Source organism: Scardinius erythrophthalmus (assembly GCF_964197995.2).
Source record: "Scardinius erythrophthalmus genome assembly, chromosome: 23".
Classification (NCBI taxonomy): Eukaryota; Metazoa; Chordata; class Actinopteri; order Cypriniformes; family Leuciscidae; genus Scardinius; species Scardinius erythrophthalmus.
In genome coordinates, this window is record NC_138243.1 from 23,039,161 (window position 1) to 23,063,147 (window position 23,987).

General features: G+C 37.7%; 1 protein-coding gene across 4 annotated transcripts in view; it reads right to left on the reverse strand.

Annotated features, from left to right (window-relative positions):
- Window positions 1-200: 200 nt before the first annotated feature.
- The window catches only part of nipblb (NIPBL cohesin loading factor b), a 36,872-nt gene continuing 13,085 nt past the window's right edge, over window positions 201-23,987 (reverse strand). For 2 of the 4 annotated variants that reach the window (XM_081354795.1, XM_081354794.1), the window contains exons 10-47: window positions 21,702-23,612; window positions 21,419-21,541; window positions 20,933-21,121; window positions 20,744-20,812; window positions 20,577-20,666; window positions 20,390-20,490; window positions 20,200-20,286; window positions 19,886-20,117; window positions 18,510-18,661; window positions 18,094-18,174; window positions 17,907-18,007; window positions 17,701-17,830; window positions 16,788-16,870; window positions 16,118-16,250; window positions 15,866-16,009; window positions 15,692-15,778; window positions 14,679-14,899; window positions 13,259-13,361; window positions 13,082-13,180; window positions 12,843-12,989; window positions 12,089-12,223; window positions 9,535-9,633; window positions 9,370-9,423; window positions 8,613-8,721; window positions 8,398-8,534; window positions 8,158-8,298; window positions 7,974-8,067; window positions 7,726-7,880; window positions 6,615-6,705; window positions 6,345-6,518; window positions 6,050-6,240; window positions 5,858-5,965; window positions 3,530-3,730; window positions 3,218-3,364; window positions 2,265-2,599; window positions 1,988-2,162; window positions 1,089-1,262; window positions 201-1,002 (exon numbers count right to left, since the gene is read on the reverse strand). In XM_081354795.1, coding sequence (XP_081210921.1) covers window positions 637-1,002; window positions 1,089-1,262; window positions 1,988-2,162; window positions 2,265-2,599; window positions 3,218-3,364; window positions 3,530-3,730; window positions 5,858-5,965; window positions 6,050-6,240; window positions 6,345-6,518; window positions 6,615-6,705; window positions 7,726-7,880; window positions 7,974-8,067; window positions 8,158-8,298; window positions 8,398-8,534; window positions 8,613-8,721; window positions 9,370-9,423; window positions 9,535-9,633; window positions 12,089-12,223; window positions 12,843-12,989; window positions 13,082-13,180; window positions 13,259-13,361; window positions 14,679-14,899; window positions 15,692-15,778; window positions 15,866-16,009; window positions 16,118-16,250; window positions 16,788-16,870; window positions 17,701-17,830; window positions 17,907-18,007; window positions 18,094-18,174; window positions 18,510-18,661; window positions 19,886-20,117; window positions 20,200-20,286; window positions 20,390-20,490; window positions 20,577-20,666; window positions 20,744-20,812; window positions 20,933-21,121; window positions 21,419-21,541; window positions 21,702-23,612 — 7,169 coding nt within the window. In that variant the 3' untranslated portion in view covers window positions 201-636. Of the gene's footprint in view, window positions 1,003-1,088; window positions 1,263-1,987; window positions 2,163-2,264; window positions 2,600-3,217; window positions 3,365-3,529; window positions 3,731-5,857; window positions 5,966-6,049; window positions 6,241-6,344; window positions 6,519-6,614; window positions 6,706-7,725; window positions 7,881-7,973; window positions 8,068-8,157; window positions 8,299-8,397; window positions 8,535-8,612; window positions 8,722-9,369; window positions 9,424-9,534; window positions 9,634-12,088; window positions 12,224-12,842; window positions 12,990-13,081; window positions 13,181-13,258; window positions 13,362-14,678; window positions 14,900-15,691; window positions 15,779-15,865; window positions 16,010-16,117; window positions 16,251-16,787; window positions 16,871-17,700; window positions 17,831-17,906; window positions 18,008-18,093; window positions 18,175-18,509; window positions 18,662-19,885; window positions 20,118-20,199; window positions 20,287-20,389; window positions 20,491-20,576; window positions 20,667-20,743; window positions 20,813-20,932; window positions 21,122-21,418; window positions 21,590-21,701; window positions 23,613-23,987 lie in introns of all 4 variants that reach the window. The other 2 variants (XM_081354793.1, XM_081354792.1) reach the window with 1 other exon arrangement.

Sequence of the window (23,987 nt, forward strand, 5' to 3'; positions counted from 1 at the left end):
ACATCAAAATCTACATTTACAAAAAAAACTCCCTTCCCGTCGGCAACAGATACTGCATGCTCTGCTTTAAACTCAATAAATTATGTCCAGGAAACTCCATTTTACAGCACAAAAGAAGTAAAACATAAAGCAGAGGAGATGTTTAAAAGTTTATTTCCCTGGAAACGGAGCTAAGCTAAAGAAATCCATCCGGTGCTAGGTTAAACTCCAAGGTCACTTTATTAAGAACATCAACAGACTAATTTCCAACATTCACTTTAGGTTTATTTCTTTAAACAGATTTTTTTTTGTCAGAGATATAAACATTTTTTGTTTCTGTTTTGTGTTAAACTATGATACAGTGGAGGGGGAAAAAAAATTCAAACAACCAAGTTGCTGCAGAACAGCGAAGGAGCTCCATTTCTTTCTTTTCCGTTTAACTTAAAGATGTACAGGATTCAAATTACATTTTCCAAAACAGACCACCCTTTTAAAACCGTCGGTCCTTAATTCGACCAGTTCCGTACTGGATCTTAAAACCTGTGAGTCTGTAGTACTTTTCTCTCCAACTTAAGTTTACAAAACGTTGAATCCTGATGAAGTTTGGCTGCTGAGAGTCTGTAGGGTGCAACAGTTTGGGAGTTATTACAGATTTAATTAGCTGGAAGTTCCTTCCTTGGCTGCGTACAGTGAACGTAAAGTCTGCACTACTTTGTTGGTCAGTTTGTGCGCGCTCGTCAAGGCAATTTTCTTGTAAATAATGTCAGACTCCTTTATAGTGTCCACCCAAGGCACCAGTTTACGTCCGTCACGTTTCTTGGCCTCCGCCCAGGTACCAGAGTACGATCCGGCCATCCAGCGAATGCTGTAGCCTGTGCTTGTCTTCTGAATAACACGTGCTATCTGCGGCCGGTCCTTATACTTGGGGCAGCAGATAGCGATGACGTCCTTGGCGTTTACCGTTGAGTTCATGTGACCTGATGCCTCTGCGGAATCTCCGCCTCTCCTGGATTTCCGTGACGACTAGAATTGAACAAACAAATGGAGTTTTAAAGTGACGGTAACACCGAGATGCAAGACATCAACAGTCAAATAAAAAGCTTTCTTACCCCAGGAGCCTTTTCGTCCGCATCACTGTCGTCATCGTACGAGTCAGCAGCATTATTCTTGGGGCTGGAGCCTCCTAGTAGAGAAGTGATGGCTTTATTTCTTGCGTGGGCTGAAGCCTCACCCCCCTCCTCCTCCTCCTCATCTGGGTCCAAGTGTTCCATCAGTACTTTAAACTGGAGAGTAAACAAGTTAGAGATGGTAAGTTAGATTCATTGCTGTGAGTCAGTTTAATAAAACAGTCTTTTTCATACTGTTTATTTAAATGTTGTAAACAGTGTTATTTTAGTATTATTTATATAGTATTATAGCATTTATTTACATTTTGAATTTGAAAGCTTTTTATTTTTAGATTTTCAGTTGAATTTTAAGTGTTAGTCATTTGTGCTTGCCATTTTTTAGTTTTAGTAATACTAGTACTTCAACTTAAACTTTTTCATTTTCTAATACTCATTTAGATAAGTTTTTCATCTAACATTTCATCTAATATATTTTATTTTATTTCAGCTTTATAGCGAAAATGATTTTCAATAGTTGTAGTTAATATCAACACTTGCTTTGAATGTTGGAAAATCTTTATACTCATTTTTAAAACTACAAAATGAGCCATATTTTCATATTATGCATATTAAATTATTAAAGAATTCTTTCTAGTCTTTTAATGAAAACAAGTCTTGATTATTTGACTGAAAAAGAAAAAAAACTATCCATTGCATTTTTGAGCCACTTTAGAGCAAATAAATAAATACAGATGATCAAAAAGGCTGAAAAAATATTAGCAATAATAAAATACATTTTTTAAAAATACCAAAACATTTTAAATATATTCAGACATAATCATTTAGCTGCACCTAATTACGAGGCAAAATACAAATCAAAAGAGGAAAATCAGAATGTTTACATCTAAATATTGTCTGACGACTCTCCTCTTGACATCGTAAGTTAGATCTTCATTGGACAGGCTGTTCGTCAGGTAGTCCAATGTCTGCCGTGGGTTGAAATGCACATTGGCTTTCCTGTTTACAGCCTTGTCATAAACTTTTGCAGATTCTGTAGGCGAGTACTTCAGAATTTTACTGCAGGAAGAGGAAAAAAGGCATTCGTTATGAAGCCAGTGACCATTAACATATTAGTTATTTCCAGAGCAGAAAGCATTTGGACTAGCAGTTAAAGCTCACCTGTCAGAGAAGCCGTAGAGGTTCTTAAGGTGCTGCTTGAGCATCAGGAGCAGCAGGATGCCCTGAGAGGCATTGGCAAAGTCCAATAAGGGATTGGGATTGTCAGGAAGACGCAGCATCACCTTGTCCACATCCTCTAAGTCGAGGTCTGAATCAGAGTCTGAGTTCACTGCAGCAGCTCGCTTGGGTTTCTTGGGTCGACGAATGACATCGTCATCACTGCTATCACTGCTGCTTTCCCTGCTACTCTCATCCTCTTCTTCAGAGCCATATTTTTTCCCTCTCTTTTTCTTCTTTTCCTTCTTTTCCCGTGGTCTTGGCTCTTTCAGCAAAGACTGCAATACAAGGCAGGTTTGTTAGAAAAATTAATGTCAGCTCAGCTCAGCTCACAAAAAAAGTCAGAGTGAAAGATGCAGCAACCCTGTTAGCAAAATCTAAATACACTTTAAAATACCTGTTGTTATTGTTAACAAAATCTAAAACTGTTAAAAATAATTTTTGTTAATTGAAATAAAGCTCAAATAAAAATGAAATATAAATAATAGATGAAAAACTAAAATGTCCTAAAACAATTAAAGCTAACACTGAATTAAAATAAATCTAAATCTAAATATATATATATATATATATATATATATATATATATATATATATATACACACACGACAAAAGCACAAAACAAAATCACTAAAATTTAAATTTAAAAGACAATTAAAAATGAATAAACACTACGATAGTATGTTTAGAAAAAATGTTTTTGTAAAACTATGCTAGAAAATTATTTCTAAAATATAAACCATAAAAACAAAAAAAGTGTATATATATATATATATATATATATATATATATATATATATATATATATATATATATATATATATATATATATATATATATATATATTAAAAAAAGAGTTTAGACTCAAATTTGACCAACATAAATCTACAACGCACCTCTTTGAAAGACTGCAGCAGGTTGCTGCCGGACACAGACAGTGTGATGTCTACATGGTGCATAATGAACAGCGGCTCTTCCTGACTCTGATATGGGAAGCAGGCGAGATTGTCTGCGATAAATAACAGCATGTTCACGTCCGACTTCTGCATGAGAAGAAAACAAAATAGCATGATTAAAGGCCTCCAAAACACAAACCACTCAAAAAGGCTAATGCTATAGGGAAGCGTAAACTCTAGTTACCAATGATATTACAAATAAAAACACACAAGAGTAACATATGATGCAAAACATTAAAAAAGGTCACTTACTGCATTGTCGTCAAACAGGTTGAGTAGCGAGATGAGGAAAGCCCTTCGGTGTTGCCTGTTTCCGCGCACCATAGTGTAGAGGTGAGAGCAAAGAGCCGTGCTGGTCTCATCCAGTCGGAAACCCCTGATTACCGTGTCTTTTGAACCCACGATGGCTTGCTGCACCTGATAGGACATCTTCATACCCGCAACAGCCTTCATCTGTTTAGATAGCACATAGTTAGTTTAATAGGGCTGGGTAAAAAAATATTAATTTCTCGATTTTAATCGGTCTTATGAAATCCCAAGAATCGATCTTTTAGTCTATGCTGTTTTCAGATGATGAATGAACAGAACATTCATCATTCATAGTGCGCCTCCCATCCAATAAATCACAATAAGCTTTGTTACTTTAGATATGAAACAAAGTCTCAGATTTTAAACACAGTCCATTTTATTATGAAATTTTAACAATAAGTGCACCGTTTAAAGTGACATGACGGATAGCTGTACCACCAAGTGGCACGTGAACTGATCAACTCTTCTGCTTTCCTACTAGTTACAGCATAAAATAAACGTGAATGAACATCAGAAGTTATGTTGAAAGATGCAGTACTGTACAACTAACGAAATCTGTATCATGTCTCATGCAATCGCTTGATCAGTGTTTCAACCGTGGAAAGACATCAATAAAACATCTTGTAAACAATGTCTCGTCACATTTTCCTCAGAAAAGCCATTTAATGTCCAGAAAAATTAACTGATGAAATATATATATATTAAATATTGAAAAACAGTAAAATATAAACTGTTTTTACTGTTTTTCAATATTTAATGCATGTATGAATAAATCCATCCAAGTTTTAATGACAGCCACCATTTAAATGATTATATATAAAATACAATAAATGGAGTAAATATATATATATGAACTGATAGGATTCCATTAAAGTTTTTATTAATATTTTGAATTAATTTTTTATTTTATTAAATTTTCCATTTTCATTTTAACCTTAGATATAGTTTTTATAATTGTGTTGTGTGGTTTTGTATTTTTTTTTAGGTTTATTTGTGCTCTTTGTAATTTTATATTTTTATTTTTACTACAAAACGATATGACACTTGGGGACTTTTGTGGCACTTGTTATGTGAACACAAAAAATAGTCTGACTTGTACTTCCTCGCAGTGAAAAAAATGACCGCCATAGAAATGAAAAGGGGAAAAAAGAAAGAAAACAAAAATAGAGATTTTTGGAGGCACAATCTACAAATCAGCCACAATGCAGGAAAAAAAACAGCATTGAAGTAATCAAAAATAATTGACTGTAAAAAAAAAATATATTGGAAAAGATTTGTATGGATTATTATTATAATTATATATTATATATGGATAATTAATTGTATCATAATTATTGCATAAATACTAGACACCATCAAATTCCCTCAAAATACAAATTTAATTAAGAATATTATTGAACAAAAATACATTACATTGATTTTACTGGAATTTTTTGTTGGCCACTTTTGATTGGGAGGAAAATGATTGTGACCCCTAAATGAGGAGCACCAGAGAGTTAAATGTCTATCTAGTTTTCATAATTTTTTAGTTTTAGTTATTTTAGTACTAAATAAATTAAAAAGAGGAACATTGCTTTGGAAAACAGCTGAAATAAGTTTTTTTATATTTTATTTTATTTAAATTAACAGCACTTTTTTATGGTTTCAGTTAACTATAATAAGTAACCCTGCATACACCTAATGCATTATCAGCTATAATACCATGGTCTGTCTGAATACTCTATTCTGATTGGCTGGATGGTGTGCAAAAAAAAAAAAAAAGTGTAATGCACAGGTAGTTCCAAGTCAGTTTAATCATGGTTCTAAATTAATGCGCTGTTTTCATTGAAGCGCAAAAACATACATCACTTGAACACAGAGATCAGAGATCTCACACAGAAACGTGGTCAACGCTGCCCTGCGACTTTTATCAATAAATTAGCTTTGCTACTGAATCGCAACATTATATTATATTACAAGGAGGCTGTAACATTGCTATAAACTCACAGATTCATTGCTAGTAGAGAGATGCTGCACAGACACAGGTAATTCAAATGAACGTCTCTCTCTCTCTCTCTCTCTCTCTCTCTCTAGAGAGACATGTCTCTAAAGAGAGAGAGAGTCTAATTCATTCAAAGGATCCACTTTTGAATGTACCTCCGCTTTGCCTCGGGCAGTTCTATGCCTCCACGTCATGCATTAAAATAGTTTAATGCACAGCTAGCTATGGATTATTCCTTACTTGCATCATCACACAAGACAAATGCACGTAAGTTGCTTAAATCTACTTACGTGAATGAATCCCGTGTATTTCTTATCAATTTCCACCAGCTGTTGATCGGACTTATTCCTCATTGTGGGTTCCAAATCCGTTCCCATAGCGATAAGGTATGGAACGCACTGATGGAGGAAAAGGAAACAAGGATATTAAACTAAAGACACTTTCAGGTTGGTTTTGGGAGAGTTTGTGCAGTGGATACGTACCTGTACGGGATGAATGAGGCCTTGGTTGAGCGTCAGGGCGATTACATTGAGGGCAAAGTGCCGCACGCTGGATTGCGTGTGGAAAAAGCTCTCCAGCACCTGCTTGAGGTAGAGCTGCATGATAGAACTGCTCATGCCAGAAGAGATGTCACCCATCTCCTTCAGATCTTCCTGCTTAGACATCTTCTTCCCTGCAATCCAAAGAAATAGAATGAGAATGGAAAAGGCTAATTGGATAGCTACTACCAAGCTGAATTAAACACAGACAAGAATGTCCTTTATAAACGACACTCACACTCCCTGTCGGCTTCCTGCATGCGCGAGTCCTCCTCCTGCAAGTAGGTCTGCAGGTTCTTTAGCACCTGGATCTTCAGATTTACAGAAGTTTTCCTGTCAGCCAGGAGGAGGTTATAGAGGTTTTTCACTTCTGAAGCAAACATTAGGTCTGGGTGCTGGATGAACAGGAACCCTGGAGAACCAAAAGATCCATTATGTTGACCATGAGAGCAGTCAATATATCCAGTCAATACAGGAAATTCAGTGATCATGGAGAGCAAATATTTACCTAGACCAATGATGGCCTTGGTCTGCACTTCCTCATCATCGTTCTTAGTGAAATACAGCAGCAGTTCCAGCACTTTGTCCTTTATGACCACCTAAAAGAGAGGAAGACCATTAACCAGAAAGGTAAAGGAGTGAATCTCATGAAAACATCCAGGTTACATTTAATAGAAAATAAAGCACACTTTAGGACCATTAAGATGTCATTGGACCATTAAGCACATTGTATCCAAAATTCTCATTACCATAATGTGTCTGGATGTTTCAGGTTTTTTTTTATATTATTTAAAAAAAAAATGATTCTCATAACTGTCAATTGTGTTTCTTATTAGATCCTCATTTATGTAATACAGTACTTGTTATGGTTTTTATTAAATTATAAAATAAAATATAGTTATTATTTAAATCAGCATTAGAAGCAAAAATTATGTATATAAACGTACATTTATCAAATTATTCACATTAACAGCAATGAGAGATTTTTTGAGAAATTTAAAAAAATAAACTAATAATTGATTAAAACAAAAACAAAACAAAAATAACACTGTAACTATAATACATATAAACTGAGTTATGGATTAATAAAACATCCTTGAATATAATAAAATTACTTAAATGTTTTTTAATTAAATATGACTGAAATCATTAAAATAAATGAATACATAAATTTGACTACTTGGTTTCACCGATGTATTACAAATAGCGTTCAACTGTTATTAACGCATAAAATATTTCTTAAATACAAAAAATAAATTATTAATCATTGTAATTATAATCTATATTTAAAATAAAATGATATAATTTATTTGTTTGCATTTATTAATATTTATATGAATAGAATTTATGTGTTTTGATTTTGGGAACTCATAAGACCTGTTTTTTGTTTTAAATAGATTTTGGAATTGAGAAAACTCTTGAAACATCTTGTGAGATTAACTGAAAAATTTAGATTTAACGATTAACTTAACAAGCATTCCTTGATCTAAAAAAACAAATAAAAAAATAAATAATTCAATTATTAAAACTTGACTTTTATTAATGCATACAAATATTTCTTCAATATTTCTTAAGACTTTTATAATCCAGAAATCATGTCCTGTGACTGAGGATCTAACCTTATTACTGCCTTTGAACTCCTCTTGGTCAAAGTCAAAGTGTCGGCACAGGGCCCCCACAGTGAAGAGTGAACGCAGCAGTGCAGGTTTATTAGAGGCCAGTACGGTGCTGTTTGAGTCTTCCTGATGCTGCACCTTCAGCTTGTTTAGTGCTCCTTCACATGGAAGAAGAAGAATTTTTGAGTGATTAACACTCTCAGGATCAAAGAAGAGCAAAAGGATCCTGATAGGTTTTGAAATGTACTCACCATAGTATCGGTTGAAACAAGACCACACGAACTTGAAGTTATGGGTGACCTTATTGACGACCGCACCGAGACAACTCACACAGTGCTGGACAACCTGCGGAAAACAAATGAGATGGCATCGTGAAGCTGCTGCCGTACAAAAATGCTGGACATCAGAGCTGCCGATACTCTCACTTAAACTGACCGTCATGCCGTATTTGATGATGAGTTTCATCAGGTCTTCTTCCATGGTGGTGAGAAAGTTTTCACTCGGATGATCCATCAGAGGAACAACAAGCTCCAAGATTTTAGCCACATTACAGATCACCATAAAATCACTCTGAGTCTGTAGGGACACAATAAGCAGCTTCACTCTCTGGCCTCTAGATGGCAACACAACACCACTTATTGCAATGAATCCAGAGTTTCTCTACAGCACACTCACGTTACACTTTGTGGTCAGGTACGGCTGCATAGTCATGGCGTGTTTTACCATCAGCTGGGGTCGGATCTTGCTAAACAGGAACAGCGTGGTAATACAAGCCACTAGGCAATTGGACGTCAACCCCTTATTCTCACAGTCTGCATAACAAGAAAAACAACTCACCAAAAGTTCAACTAAGGTAAAACTTTTGCTTCATAATTCAATACAGGTCTTACCAGCGAGTGACTCCTCGTATTTCACAATATGGTCCACGAGACTGTCCACCAGCTGAACACAAGCCTTCCTGGCCGGTTTGTAGGAGGCGTCCTCCTCTGACTTCAGCAACTGTGAAGACATAGATCACAACAAGGGTTAGGATACAATTTTTATCCAAATAAAAGTAAAAGTAAATTTCGTGGGCGAAATCCAGTCATTTCAATAGGAATCCGCACAACGGGAGTTTTGTGAGAGGGAGAAAGTTCCCCGGCAGATTTAGTTCATGTTTAAGTTGGTCGAACAAATTTGCAGCACTGACCAACAGAAAGCAGTTTTATACGCTGTGCTTTTATACGTGGCTACGCTATTGACAATAGACATCTTTTTCCTGTGAAATTTCGCCTAAAATTTGCTCATTGGTCTGCAGCTTAATGCTGCATTTAATTCAACTCAGAAAGTCATACTTCAAAAAGTGTAGAAACGGAATTAACTGCACAGCACCGCTTCAAGTCAAACACACCTTAAATCTGCAGTGGTCAGGTGGTACAGCGGCCACATAGTACAAGTCATAGCTCTCACAAAATTACATGTTGTAATTTAAAGTTTCACGAGCATGTAAAGTCTTTTTGCAGTTCAGAATCGTTACGGTAATCACAACATGGCGTGAACGCACCTCCAGATCTCTGAGAAGCTCTAAATGAACTAACAACTAAGAAAAAGAGTCAAAACATATTAAAGAAATCTAAATTGTCCTTGAAGCATAGATGGGCAACTTACATTCTGAAGCAGCTGTTCGAACCAGTCGTAACCAGAATCCCTGCAGGCAGCGACCTGAGAGACAAAGATTCATGTCAGTGAGACATAATGTGACCTTAAACTTAACGTATTAAATGCACACATCTTGGGATCAGATGGGTTTAAGCCCGCTCTGCAGATCCTTACCACATCTGTGATGTTGAGAATCTTGCGAGTCATGGCCTCTTTATCATGATTAGGTGTAGGAGTGAACCAGAGCTTCTGAAACGTCTCATTCACCAGTTTCTGAACAAGAGACAGAAAAAGTAAATAAATAAATAAAAGTATATCTAGAATATAAAAGGGCTGTCTGAAATTTTTTAACCCTAATTAATTACATGATGTGGCGATTAATTAATTACACAACCAATTTGGCAGTAATTACCCCCAAAAGATTATTTAATGTCATTATTGTGTTAAATAAGAAAAAAATCAAATACACATTACAAAAAGTAGATTTAGAAAAAAAGATATTTTATTTGATTCAACATTTTATTTATTACACAATTTATTACACAAACTTTTAGGCTTCAATGGTCATGAGGTTGAGTAAATTAAAGAATTTTAATTTGTGGGTGAATTATTTTTAATTTTTTTTATGGAAATATGAAACGGAATTAAAACTGCCAGTAGGAGGCGCTAAACGTCTAAATGAGTCTGTCATTGAGTCATTCATTCATTTGATTCGTTCAAATAGCGGATTCATTCAGGAAGGGCACCTATTATGCAAAATTCACTTTTACATGGTGTTTGAACATAAATGTGTGTTGGCAGTGTGTGAGCAAAACCACCCTAGAATGATAAAAATCCACCCAGTAGTTTTTTTACTATCTCAATAAATCATAAGCACTGTCTCAGAACACCCTGTTCTAGATTTTCCTCATTGTGACGTAGAAATGAGCTAAGCCCCACCGACGTGATTTGATTGACATCTGGTTTTGGCATAGACCCCGCCCTCGGTGATCTGCATCCTCCATTGTTCGACAGCCGGTAATGTCTCCTAAGAAGTGTGTTGTGGGATGTAAGAATGGACATACTAGTCTTCACTGACATCAGAGCCACTGAAAACGCAGCGGATGGATTCTATTTATGAAGAAAAGGCACCACTTAAACTTCCTAAATACGAGATTCATTTTCTGACTGACTGTTTAGTGAACGAGGGTCAAAGTTAATCCTAGAGTGTGGATCGTTGCCTACAGTTCGCGATCCAACGTCACCTCCAGAAAAAGTAAGTGTATTTTATGATTTTTGAGCAAATAGTCATTTCAATCGATGTCAGCAAGTTCAACAACAAATGCGTCTAAAGCTATTTATTGTCGTCGTCAACTCGTCATAGGATGTCTCAACAAACAACTTCAGACAGTTTTATGTCACGTAGGCATTTTTTTGCAGCATTTACAAATGTAAATAAATTAAGGTCTGCTCTATCTCCATAGACAGTAGGCTATATAAACGTCTATCTCCCTCCCCTTAAGAAATAAATTAAAAAAAATTGTTTGTACTTCACAGTAGTGTGTGTGTGTGTGTGTAGTTTCAAAAAATTGCGCGAACGTTATCACAGTTCGTGTGTGTGTGTGTGTGTGTTGCACATCCATAATGGCAAAAGGGACGCGATTAAAACTTTGTAAGTACATAAATGTATCAAATAACCATTCCGATACGTTTAGTCCATTCTCATTCGTGTTTATTCTGTGCCGGAGTCTCTTCATCATCTAGGTCCAGCAGGGCGGGGATTATGCAGCTCATTTACATTTAAAGTGGTACACCAAAAACAGGTCTTTTTAAAACAGGCCCCAAAAATGACATTTTCAAATGGTTATAATAAATTAACTGTGGCGTATTTTGTGCTGAAACTTCACAAATGCATTCTGGGGACACCCAAGACCAATATTACATCTTCTAAAAAGGGTCATAATAGGTGCCCTTTAAGTAAATGGCTCTTTCTATGAATGGGCCATTGAATCATTGGTTCAAAATGCGGATTCATTCAGAAGCAAACACTGCTGTGTGTTACTCAAAGATGCACACCAGTTCTACTCTGGCTTTATAGGTAATATTTTTGTTGGTAAACTTGAGCAAAAGCAAACAATTTTGTGTCTAAAATATAACAATATTAAATATTAAAAATCTTATTTTTTGAACTGTTCAATATCACATTTGCACTCATGCTTTTTGGGACAAAAACAGCACTTGTGTGATATTGTGCTTGTTACTCGTGTGACATTACTCATATGAGATTACTTTATCATGATGAGACAAAAACTCATACAGGGGCATTTTTGCCCTGATATCTTGAATTTTAGGGGCATTCTAACTGCATTCTATAGGCAACATCACGCAGTGAGTTGTTGCCCTGCTTCATGTTCTTCATCAATCAACTTTTTGATTTGAAGATGAACTACGTAGGTCTGGGACTTGGCGGGGCAGGTGCGTTAATAATTTTAACACGTTATTTTTCCCCCGTAACTAATTAATTAAATTAGCAAGTTAAATCGACAGCCCTAATATATATTTTTCCGGTTATAATAGGGCTGCACAAAAATAAAATAAAAAATAAATTAAATTAAAAATAAAATAATATATAAAATAACAAAAATGCAGGGGTTACATATTTGTATTTTTGTGCATTTAGGCTCCTACAAGTTTTTCATATGTATATATTAAATAAAATAAAACATTTAAAAGAGAAAACATCACAAACCTTGATGCCTTCTTCGTCATTGACCCTCCTGATCATCTTTACACACATCTCTGTGATCTTCTTGAAGGTGGGCTGCTCCAGACAGATGTCTCGCAGGATTTTAATAACCCTCTTCCTCACACTGATGCCAGTGTCCTGAAGAAAACACATTAGCCAGCACAAATCAGCCTACATTGCTAACTGGAAATAACATTATGTATTAAATTCACAAAAACAAAACAGTAATTATCGCTATATAAACCCAGACAGAGTGATGGATGTGAAGCGGAGGGGTCTCGTATCATCCTGAAGTGGTTTATTTCATGACTATTGCCAAATAAATAAATAAATAAATAAATTGATGTGAAATATTGATTTATAAATAGCTGTTGTTAAAAAGGGGAAGAAATACAAAACATTTGGAAAATTAAAGAATACTGTTTCTAAGATTGATGTCATACATACAGAATATGTTAACAATATTGTAAGTAACCATTAATAAAAAAATAAAAATAAAATGTAGAAATAATTCCTAAAGAAAAAATGTTCTTGTATAAAGGAAAAAATAAAAATAAATACATTTAAGTTAAAATATTTTTTTCATATGAGACTGCTGACTACTAGAGCCACTAAACTAGCTATTAAAGAAAATCTGTTAGGGTCAAGTCAAATAAATATTTTTGCCACCATTATACAAAAAAAAAAAATAATAATAATATTTGTCTGCAAAATGCTACAATGCTGAAGTATATATGTGCAAAGAAAAAGCACAAACCAGGATGCGCTCGATCAGCATGTCGTAATACTGTTCGGTTAGCTGGGGTCGACTCAGTACGAAGCGCCCCAGCAGCTCCACCGCAGCCTCTCTCACACTGGTGGAATTATCCATCAGTCGGCCATGAACTCCCCGCTGCATGTCCGACTGCAAACGAGAGCATTAAAAACATGCACATGAGAACATTAAAAAGCATTCGATTTTTCCAAGAGTAAAAAAAAAAAAAAACCTGCACTCACCCGCGCCAGAATGCTCGGATCCACCGCAACCACTTCAGAAAGACACTTCATCGCTTTAGTTCTCACTGCTATGGCACTTTCACCAAGAACTCTCAAGATCTACAGACACAAATGGGGAGACGTGTTATTGAGATGCAAATACAATGGGAAATACTGAGAGATGTGGTGACCTCTAACCTGTGTGAGATAAATATCAAAGCTCTGTGCAAACGGCCTCATGGAGGCCAGATATCGCACAATAAGACACGAGTCCTCATAGTCCACAGTATCCGAGTTGACTCTGCAGAAAAACGCAAAGCAGGTTTCAAAACACTTCCAAACAAGTTTTTTAACACACTATTTAAAGAGGTCATATTATGCCCTTATACAAAGTCTTTTTTGTTTTTGGGGTTTACTTAAAATAGGTTTTCATGCTTAAATGTTAAAAAAACAAACAAATTTTTCATATATTTTACATTGTTGCAGCACCTCTCTTCCCAGTCTGGCAGTAACGCTCTGGGGTGCGTTTCCCAAAAGCATCGTTGGCCAACTATGGTCGCAAGTTCCGTCATTATCAGCATAGTTCAATGAGTCTGTGTTTCCTGAAACCATATTTCTAACGAACATTTGCAAACAGCATCGCAAATTGTGTGGTTGGAACGACAGCTCTTGACCTGTGGTTAGAAGCATAGTTTCTTGTTTGCGTGACGTGGACTCAATAAATCCTTATCTTGAGCAAAATAAGAAAGCTGACATTCAGTACAATCTATATCTTTTATTTAGAATACATACAAATGTAATTTATGTCTTTTAGTTTGTCAAGAGATTTAAAGTGTCATGTTCAAAGAGTGCGCATGTGCGAACATGCTCTAGTACGAAAGAACGAGCCTTTGATTGAATCTGGAAATAAAGCAAAATAACTGAGAAAAATGAGAAAGTGTCCTTGGGTGCCAAGTCCGTAATTTAGAGCAAAACATCTAAAATTAATTCAATCTCAAATAGATTCATTCAAAGTAGTTATTAGGCTACTCCACCACATGCGTGACATCATTAACCAACGTGGTTGAACGACCAATTTGCAACAATACGGTTTTGGGAATCAGTCGTGATTAGCTAGTTGATTTCTTCAACGATGCATCGTACTATAGTTGTTAAGCAGCGAGTTAAGTCATTGTACTGGATACACACCCCTATTTAGTTCCAGTCTCTATGAAGCCACTCCTTCCAAACAGCAAATGTGCTCTGATTGGTTGATTGGTTGGACCAGTGTGTTGTGATTGGTCAACTGCTTCAAGCGCGTTTCGGAAATGTCACGCCCCTTACCATAACCTCAAGTTTCAACACTACTAATGCAACTCAACCTATTTTATTCAGTGCATGCCTTGGAATTATTTAAATGAGGAATATTGCGACGTCGTGTATGTTCCCGGAAGAAAACTCAAGACTGCAATCGAGGCGTTTCAGGGAGATCTCCCTTTGGAGTGACTTTGTAACTTTGCAGACCTTTTTCATGCTCAACAGCAACGTCATACACTAAAGAAAGTTGAAAATGTAAAAAAGCATAATAGGTCCTCTTAAACAAAGTTGTTGTCATAGTAAAAATCGCTGCCGTTTGTACCTCAGTGAGCTGAATTTCGATGCCGTGGTCTTAATAACAGACCGGAGGAACTTCTTGCGTGCTTCGGCTTTCTGCAAGATCTCGCCAGTGGTCTCGACATCTCTGGCGTGGTGCGGCCCATCGGACGAATCGTCGTCCCTCTGGCTCTGTGATTTCATGGCTTTCTCTGTTTCAGTGCTGGTATCCCTGTACCACTGCGCGATGTAGAACTTCCGTGCAAACTGTTGGAGATGAAGACATAACAACATTAAAACCACCAGAGGCAATAGTTTTCCCAGAGAATGTCAGAAATTCAAGTTTCACAGGCAGGCTTTGTGATTTTGATCCTGTCTAAATGTGCCAAGTCTTGTGTTTTTCTCACACAACCTCAGTAAAAATTCCAGAGCAAATTACCTGTTTTTTAGCTAACTCAATTGTCCTCTGAGAAATCTAATCCCATCCCATGCAAATGTCTGTGACTGCTGATGTCGTATTATCCTAACGCTTCTCCTCATATGTTTTTTGACCTGAGCTACCGTTTGGGCACCAATCTTCCGCATGCTTTCATTTCAATTCAATATGGACGGTATCCGACAAAAAGATTAAATAATAAATTAATAAATAGAGTCAAAACGAGGAAACTGCTAGAACTGCCCATTTTAATATCAGTGTCAGGTAGTTAATTGTCTAGATTTCTCTCCTCACTTATGTGGGTTTATTATAAACAGCCACTTCTATAAACTCATGTGAAGTTTACTTAGTGTTTTTATAATAAGTTAAAATTATATCAATAAATAATTCATTAAAAGACAAGCACAAGCACAGCACATGACTTTCTGTAACGCCTACATGAAGAAAACACACACTCCCACCTCTGTAATAGACACAGAGATGTTAGTCCCGTCTGAATTGTTACATGAAAATCACAGAAGTTGGGTGATAAGAACTGCAACTCAAACATCATTTAGAAAACTAGTCTAGATAGGGCTTTAGTTTTTTTTTTATTGCTTGCAATATTGTCTGAATTTTCTCACCAATAGTGACGGGTCAGTCTCTACATTCTCGTTCAGGTAATTCAGCAAAGCCTTCTGCAACTGCTGAATCTCATCACTGCCTGAGCTCTGTAAAACACAAAACAACATCAGTTTCATTCAGACCAGGAGGGATTCATCCATGTGATGCACAGATGGGCGGACTCTGCCTTTTACCTCTCCGAGGATGCGGTTGATGGAACGCTGGTCCATTTTGCTGGTGACAGCATCTTTGCGAAGACGTGCGGCCACTGTGCCCAGATAATCCAAAGAGGCCACTCTCAGAGCCATTTCCGTCTGCTTATTACTGAACTGGTGAACCTACCAAGAGAAAACAGGACTTCATTTGAGTTTTCAAGTGATGGACAAATTGCAATCAATTGCAAAGCCTGTCACATTCTACCTCTGAAATATCAATCTGAAACTCACCAGCAGTCTTCCCAGAAGGCTTAGCAGCAGCTCTGCAGCCGGCCAATCAGGTTTATTCACCGTGGACAGTAGATCCTGAACAAAGTTCTCAAAGAGTGGCCTGTAGTCGTCCTCACCTTGCTTACTACCACACCTTAAATAAAAGACAAATGAAACAATCTCAACTTTTCTTTTCTTTTTTTTTTTTTATGAAAAATTCTATTATGTAGCTATTATCAGAGCATCTGCTGCTTGAAACTGTGCAGTAATGTTATTCAGTATTGTCCCTGAAAAATACACAATAACATTTTTAAAAATAAATAAATGTCATACAGAATCTATGAAGAAAATTAAATAAAAATTGAAAAATAGATACAAATTAATTAATTTAATCACGGAGTACAAAAAATTGCGTCGTAAAACTACAACAATGATAATTTAGAGATGCAGGTGCTGTTTGTCCTAGGATGGCAAGGTTAAGCATTCTTAAAAAGCATCAGATAAGAGTAAACCAGGTGTTTCCTGGGAGACTGTAAATACTCAGCTTAAAGCCACGGTAGGTAGACAAAAAGACATACTTTACTGATTCCAGAAGGACATTGTTTAAATATAAATGACTTAGGGTTAATTTTTCCCCCAATATAAATGGGTTGAGGTGTGTTGCTGGAATAATGTCGGTGGATTTTCTTACTTTTTGAGGAAAACGGAGAGGAAGTTTTGTGCTGTCCTCATTGCAGTCTCATATGAGTTTGTGATCAGTACATCCTGATCAACCTGAAGAAAAAAAAAATATATATATATGTATAAAATATGCCTAAAAGGTATAAATATCAAATATGAAACATTCTTGGAAAGAACTTTTATTACCAAAGAGACTCACAATCATATATTGCATTGTGACAGTTATTTCAGCATGTAGCTATTAGCCAAGATTACAAACCAGAAACTAAAATGTGCTCAAAAAAATCCCTTAAACAGGCTTTTCTTGCTATTGTAACTTTAATACCTCAGTCAATATTAGATACGACAACTGTTATGACTGTCTACAATATTTGGGGTCAGATTGTTTAAAAAGAAATTAATGCTTTTATTCAGCATTATTGATCAAAAATGATAAAGACTTTTTGATACAAAATGTTCTAAATAAAGTTTTTTGGAACTTTCTATTTAAAGAATCAAGTTTCATGTATCATGAAAACAAGTATCATGTCTTTGACAAAAAAAAATATTAAGCAGCACAAATGTTTTCAACACTGATAAGAATAAATGTTTCTTGAGCAGCAAATCACCATATTAGAATGAATTCTGAAGGATCATAAGACACTGAAGACTGGAGTAATGATGCTTTATTTATAATATTTCACAAATTGTAATATTATTTCACATGATTGTTTTTACTGCAGCCTTGGGTAACGTATGAGACTTCTTTAAAAAAAAAAATGTTTACTGAACCCAAACATTTAGTCATATGAATGGTGAGGGAAAATCCACTTTTCCATGATATGGCCTTTATTTCTTTATTTCCATGATAAAGAAAGTGCCATGTTCTTAAGTCAAGAGCAAAATGTCACTACAGAGCCACAACACATAAACTATACTCTTACCTTTCTGTCATTATCATCATCCGAGTCCTTATCAGAAGGCAGATGGACCACACACTGAATGAGCTGCAGAACCAACGCCGTCACCATCTGAATGTACATGGGCTCTCCATCCACATCACTGCTATTCAGTCTGAACACACAATAAAGTCAATCCACACGCTCAAAACATACCCTTGAAAACCGGCTGACTGGACAGCAGCAGATACCTGAAATTTCTTAAGTTTCTCTTGCTGGTTGGCAGTCTGGCGAGTGAGGTAAAGATCTCCTCCAGGATCAGCTGCCTGTGCTTCTCGTATCTAGAGAACACCTGGGAATCGTACAACATTACAGTGTTAGACGCAGTAAGCACAGGAAAGCATAGCATAAAGAAATCTGAACTGCACTGGTACTTACAGCTGTCACTAGTTTAATGGCACAAAGCTGCAGTTCACTCACATTCTCAACAAAGAATGGAGTGATACCCAGAGACGAGATCTGTATGGAGAGAAATACAAGTACAGATTTCATCATTTTGCTAATGGAAAAGCTGATTTTTGAGTTAGCGTGAAATTAAAAATTACTACAATTATATTCTAAATACATCTTTCTCTGTTCAATTCATTGGTGCATGAAATGTTTGTCTTCGAAATATCTTGTGAAAATGTAACTAACTAACTAACTAACTAACTAACTAACTAACTAACTAATCTAACTTGCTCCACCTCTGAAAAAAACTTTTCTTTTTGTAACTGCAGGGTTGAGGGCAGCATTTGGGACAGAACATGAGGATGTTATCCAGAAGAAGCAGCAGTCAGGAATCAGACTCTCACCTGAAGGATGGTCGTGTCAGTCAACAACTGAATCTCCAGGAGTTCAGACAGGTTACTGATAACATCACAAACTTTGTTGTAGAGCATGATAGTAACTCTCTGCTTGTGCGTTGAGCACTTTGCTCGCTTGGCTTTTGAGCTTAGTGCTCCACCTAAAATAGAGCAAGAATGGATATACAAGAATTTAGAAAATTGTGGTGATGACAGGCATGTGATCAGCTGAGGAGCTATGGACAAAAAAAGAACAATGATAATAATAATAATTGTTAATTTATTATTATTTATATATTTTTATTGTATTTTATTATTATGATTATTCCAATATAAATATTTATTTTAATATAAATTAGTGCTGTCAATCGAGTGCCTTATAATCAAGTGATATATCAGGGCTCAACACTAAGTTTTTTTTTCTACTGGCCCAGTCAGGCCAGTTTAGATTTTTACCTGCCCTGCTAAAATTCACAAAAAAAGTTATTGTTTTCATTGTTTTTGACCCATGTAACCTTGTAAACAGCGATTTAAGATTTTCAGGTAGGTCTAACAGAAATTAAATAATCACTTCACAGCATAAATTATAGATTGAATATAGATTAATCCTTGATTTTCTCTTTGTCTGTTCTTTTTTTTATTAACATTAATGACACTGACAGCAGCATGCTTATTAGGCTACTGTCACTTTAAATTCATTTAAGGCTATGCTCACGACGATACTTGACAAAACGGGAATTTTGATATAATTCAATCTTAAATCTTTATATATTATTATTACAATGATACTATTAATCTGCATCCAGTTTTGAGAGCATCACTGATTATAATGGGTTCTATTTTCTTTTTGTCATGTTGTCCGCTTATGTCTGGTGTAGACACGGAGAAAGGGTGTTCTGTGCATAGCCGGTAAATAGTGCTACTAGCTTGAGTAGTGTTGTCAAAAGCTATGGTATACATGCCACTCTAAAATACATTTATTTTAAAAGCATTTGAAGAATGCATTTTCTTCCGATTTACGCATTTTACGCAGGTCATAGTTCAGGCCTGGAAAATACGTAAATTAGTATAAATCACATCCCAGATGGTAAATACACTAAACATCTTGTCTGACTTAATCAGTTAAGTTTCCAGCATCAAGCAATTTTTAAGTCCACAATGAAAGCAATACAATAAAATTGCAGCCAATGAGAAAATATTAAATGGAAAGGGATTTTTGCCAATTAATTTTACGGTAGGTGGGACTACACAGTTTGACGGATAAAAAAATATAAACAAAACAACTGACAAGACATCTGGTTGTACAATACTTTGTGGCCCTGCCTCAAGCACGGAATAGAAAGGATATTGAACGTTAGGACAATGTATCAAGGTGCTGCACTGACCGCCATGAGGGTTCACCCTGTAGACGGGGTCATACTGTGGGTAGAGTGTGTTCTGTAGATGGAACTTGGTGTACTGCACGACCCTCTCAATAACATCCTCAATGTAAACGGCCTTCGGCATTCGTGCTGAGGTCATGATGTTAAGAGCCGTTAGACAAGCATCAGCAGATTTGGTGACACGTTCCATGATGAGGTCACGCCACAAACGCTCCTCGTCGTCCCTGTCGTTGCCCTGAAATCACAAGGACAGGGAGGCTGTCAGCGAGATTTGACGGCAAAGCCATTTTGCCAATAGAAACTACAATGATACTTACATGATTCATGAGGGTGGAGAGCTTTGCACCATCCTGAATGTTTTTTTCCAAAATACTCTGGACTTTCACCATCTTATCAGATGGTATCTGAGGATAAAAGCAGTAAGCATTAAAAGATGAGGTACACATAAACATGCTTTGGTATTTATGTCTCAGACTCTCCTGTTAACAGAGGTAATCCAGTACCCACCTTATGCATGATGCCCATTGCCTTTATTTTGGCTGATTCACTGCTTAACTCTGTGAGCTGGTGTTTTCCTAGCAGCAGTTCCTGAGGAATCTCGTCATCATCTGCCGCCGCAGAAAAGTTCATTAGATCAATTGCTGTCAAACTCTCCATGTCAAATGTAATAATTTCTCCATATTTGCACATTTACCTAATGATGTCAAGTCCACATCTTCAAGGTTTTCAAGGATGTTGTCAACACTGGTGGAAAATCTCTTAAATGTGGAGGAGTCCATCATTTCTGAGAAGCACAAGGTGGATTACTAAAAATCTTAGCATCTCAGATCGCTCATAGCTGATTACGAACTGCAAACGTACCGTCCTGAGTCAGTTTGGGTTCGTAGGATTTCCTTTTTTTCTGCTTTTCCTTCTTCAACTTTCTGGCGACTGGATTTGAAGGATGTCAGAGATCATTTATTTGATTTCCACACTTTGACCCATTTTTTGCAACAAAACTGCCAACATTACCAACATAATAAATGCTAACGCTTCTATCTAGTCACTTACGATCACTCAGGCTGGGAGGGGGCGAATCTTCTTCTGAGTCCACAGGACTGCATTCTCTGTAACGACTGCCTGAACCTCTCCGACTGTCGTGATGACCGCCACTCCGCCGGTGCTCTCCAGAACCCCTCCGGTCCTTTTCTTCACATTCCCACGTTCTGTCTCGGTCCTTTTTTGACCGTTTTGGGGCCACTAAAAGCCAGGAAGGAAGAAATTTTCAATGGAAATACATAAATCTCTAATATCTATGAAGTTCTCAACTCAAATAATTAAGCAGAGGAGACATTATAATTCAGAAGAACGATTACTGACAGCCAGACAAACTGTCACTTTAACAGTAAGGATTTTGATGCAGACACAGCTTTGATTATTCATCAAGATTCTTAACAAGTGCAAACAGCTTCCAGTTGTACTAACAATAATGATGAAACCCTGATATCTAAGTGGACTAAGTCTGAAAACTACATTAGATTCAGCATAATTACGTACGTTCTACAGAGCTGCTGTCATCATCTGAGCTGACTTCGGCATACTTGGGCTTCTCATTAGTGGCGCTGCGTCTGCGTTTATTCATTTTCACCCTCTCACACAGTGGCATACGGGAATCCATTTCTGGCAGGACATGACGAAGTTCCATCAACATTAAATCATCGAATCCCCCTACAGAGAGGGCTACTCAAACTTCAAATGCATATTCAGACAGTCTGTCGAATCTGTGTACAATAAACTAAACACTCTCCGGTCACGAAAAAGCAAGAAAACAGGGACTTACCTCCGAATGATTTGCCATAAGACGACTTGCTCTTGCTTGATTTAGAGCTGCGCGAATTACTGATCAACTTCTGGACTTCATCAATGGAAAGTTTCTTCAGAACCACAACAGGTTTAACACCCTTATTGAGGTCCTCCACTAGGTCCAATTTTTCTAATTTCACACATGGCTCGGAAAACAGCTCTCTTCGCACTTCCTGCATGACATTACCATCTTTGTCCCGTTTTAACTTGGGAATGACAAAATTCTTTAATGCTCCCGATTTGCCCCCCAGTAGGTAGTTGGGAAATTCTGCGGTTTTACTGTCTGAGGATGGAGGTTTGTGTCCATCGAGTCGGTTCTTGTTGTCGCCGTTCCGTTTCTCATCTTTGTTGTTGGAAGTTTTGTGGACTGACCGCTCAGGTTTTGTTCTGGATTCTGCTCCCATACGGGGTTCTTGCTTCACTCGAGGGCTGTCAGGGCGCGAGCGCTGCTCAGGGGAACGTTTGTCCCGGTGCTCTGTTGCTTCTGTGGGGCGTTTCTTTTCTTGGTCTTGATCCCTGTCCCGAACCCTTTCCCGATCTTTCTCCTGTTCCTTGTCCCGATCTTTCTCCAGTTCCTTGTCCTGATCTTTCTCCCGTTCCTTGTCCCGATCTTTCTCCCGCACCTTGTCCCGATCTTTCTCCCGCACCTTGTCCCGATCTTTCTCCCGCACCTTGTCCCGATCTTTCTCCCGCACCTTGTCCCGATCTTTCTCCCGCACCTTGTCCCGATCTTTTACCCGCACCTTGTCCCGATCTTTCACCCGCACTTTGTCCCGATCTTTCTCACGCACCTTGTCCCGAACTTTTTCTCGCTCCTTGTCCCGATCTTTTTCTCGCTCCTTGTCCCGATCTTTTTCTCGCTCCTTGTCCCGATCTTTCTCCAGATCCTTGTCTCGATCTTTTTCCAGATCCTTGGTCCGATCTTTCTCCAGCTCCTTGGTCCGATCTTTCTCCAGCTCCTTGTTCCGATCTTTCTCCAGCTCCTTGTTCCGATCTTTCTCCAGCTCCTTGTTCCGATCTTTCTCCAGCTCCTTGTTCCGATCTTTCTCCAGCTCCTTGTTCCGATCTTTCTCCCGCACCTTGTTCCGCACTTTCTCTCGCTCCTTATCCCGATCTTTCTCCAGCACCTTGTCCTGATCCTTTTCCACCTCCTTGTCTCGATCTTTCTCCCGCTCCTTGTCCCCAACTTTTTCCTGCTCCTTGTCCAGATCCTTCTCCTGATCCCTGTCTCGGTTGTGCTCTACCCGGTTGGACTTAGATGTGTCTGGTCGACGGACTTTAGAGCTTTCACTGTCTCGATCTCTGTGCCTTTCCTCTTTGCCCTCTCGAGTTGACTCCAATCGTCCTTCTTGTTTTCGAGAAGTTTCGTGACCTTTTCCCTCAGGCCTCACTTTGTCAGGTTTACCATCATGTCTGTGCTTGGAGAGATCCGATCTCTTTTCCGAACTCACTTTGTTTGAGATCTCCCGGCGGTTTTCATGCTTGTGTTTAGGAGTCTCTGGTCGTCCATCTGAAGCGTCTTTCTGTGGAGTGGTTTCTACTCGTTGCTTGATGACCTCTGGCCGACCGTCTAGTGTCTTCTGCACCTCTCCATCTGTTTTCAATTTGAGCCTCAAGACCCCGGTGGATTCAGAGCCTTCTTCTAGCCAGCGCTGGGCCTCAGTTGCAGGGACAGGACAGGAGTCCACTGGCCCTTCCACCCTGCCTGCCTGTTGCAGGTCAATACTGACCATCAAGGCTGGCCGACTGGCTCCATTGCTAGCAGCACAAGCCTCTTGAGGTACCAATTTGTTCCCAGCATTGCATCCACCACCCACGCCAGGTGTTCCAGAAGCTCCCGCGGTGCCAGCAGCTCCTGAATCCTGCTTTCTCTTCTTCAGAGGTTTATCTGTAGAGTTACAATCAAACAGATAAGAAGCAGTGTTCAGTACTAGTTATTGACACTTTCATCAAGAAATTTGAGTGGTGTTTGCCAGCGCAAAACTTGCTAACTCTATGCTAAGGTTTTCTGTAATTGCAAGGGCACTGCTGTGCGGTTGTTAAGCTATTTTGAATGGTTATTAGCATTTTACTATGTGCAGGGCCTGAATTTCGCTTTGGAAAATGGGGGAAATCTGTTTGTGAACATGGTCCCTAATGTTCTGATTTGTTGATGATATGTTACTATTCGGTCGCTAGGATGTTCTGGGTGGTTTCCAAGATGCTGCTATGTGGTCCTTAATGTGTTCTGAATGGTTGCTGAATGGGCGAGCTGAAAACGCCA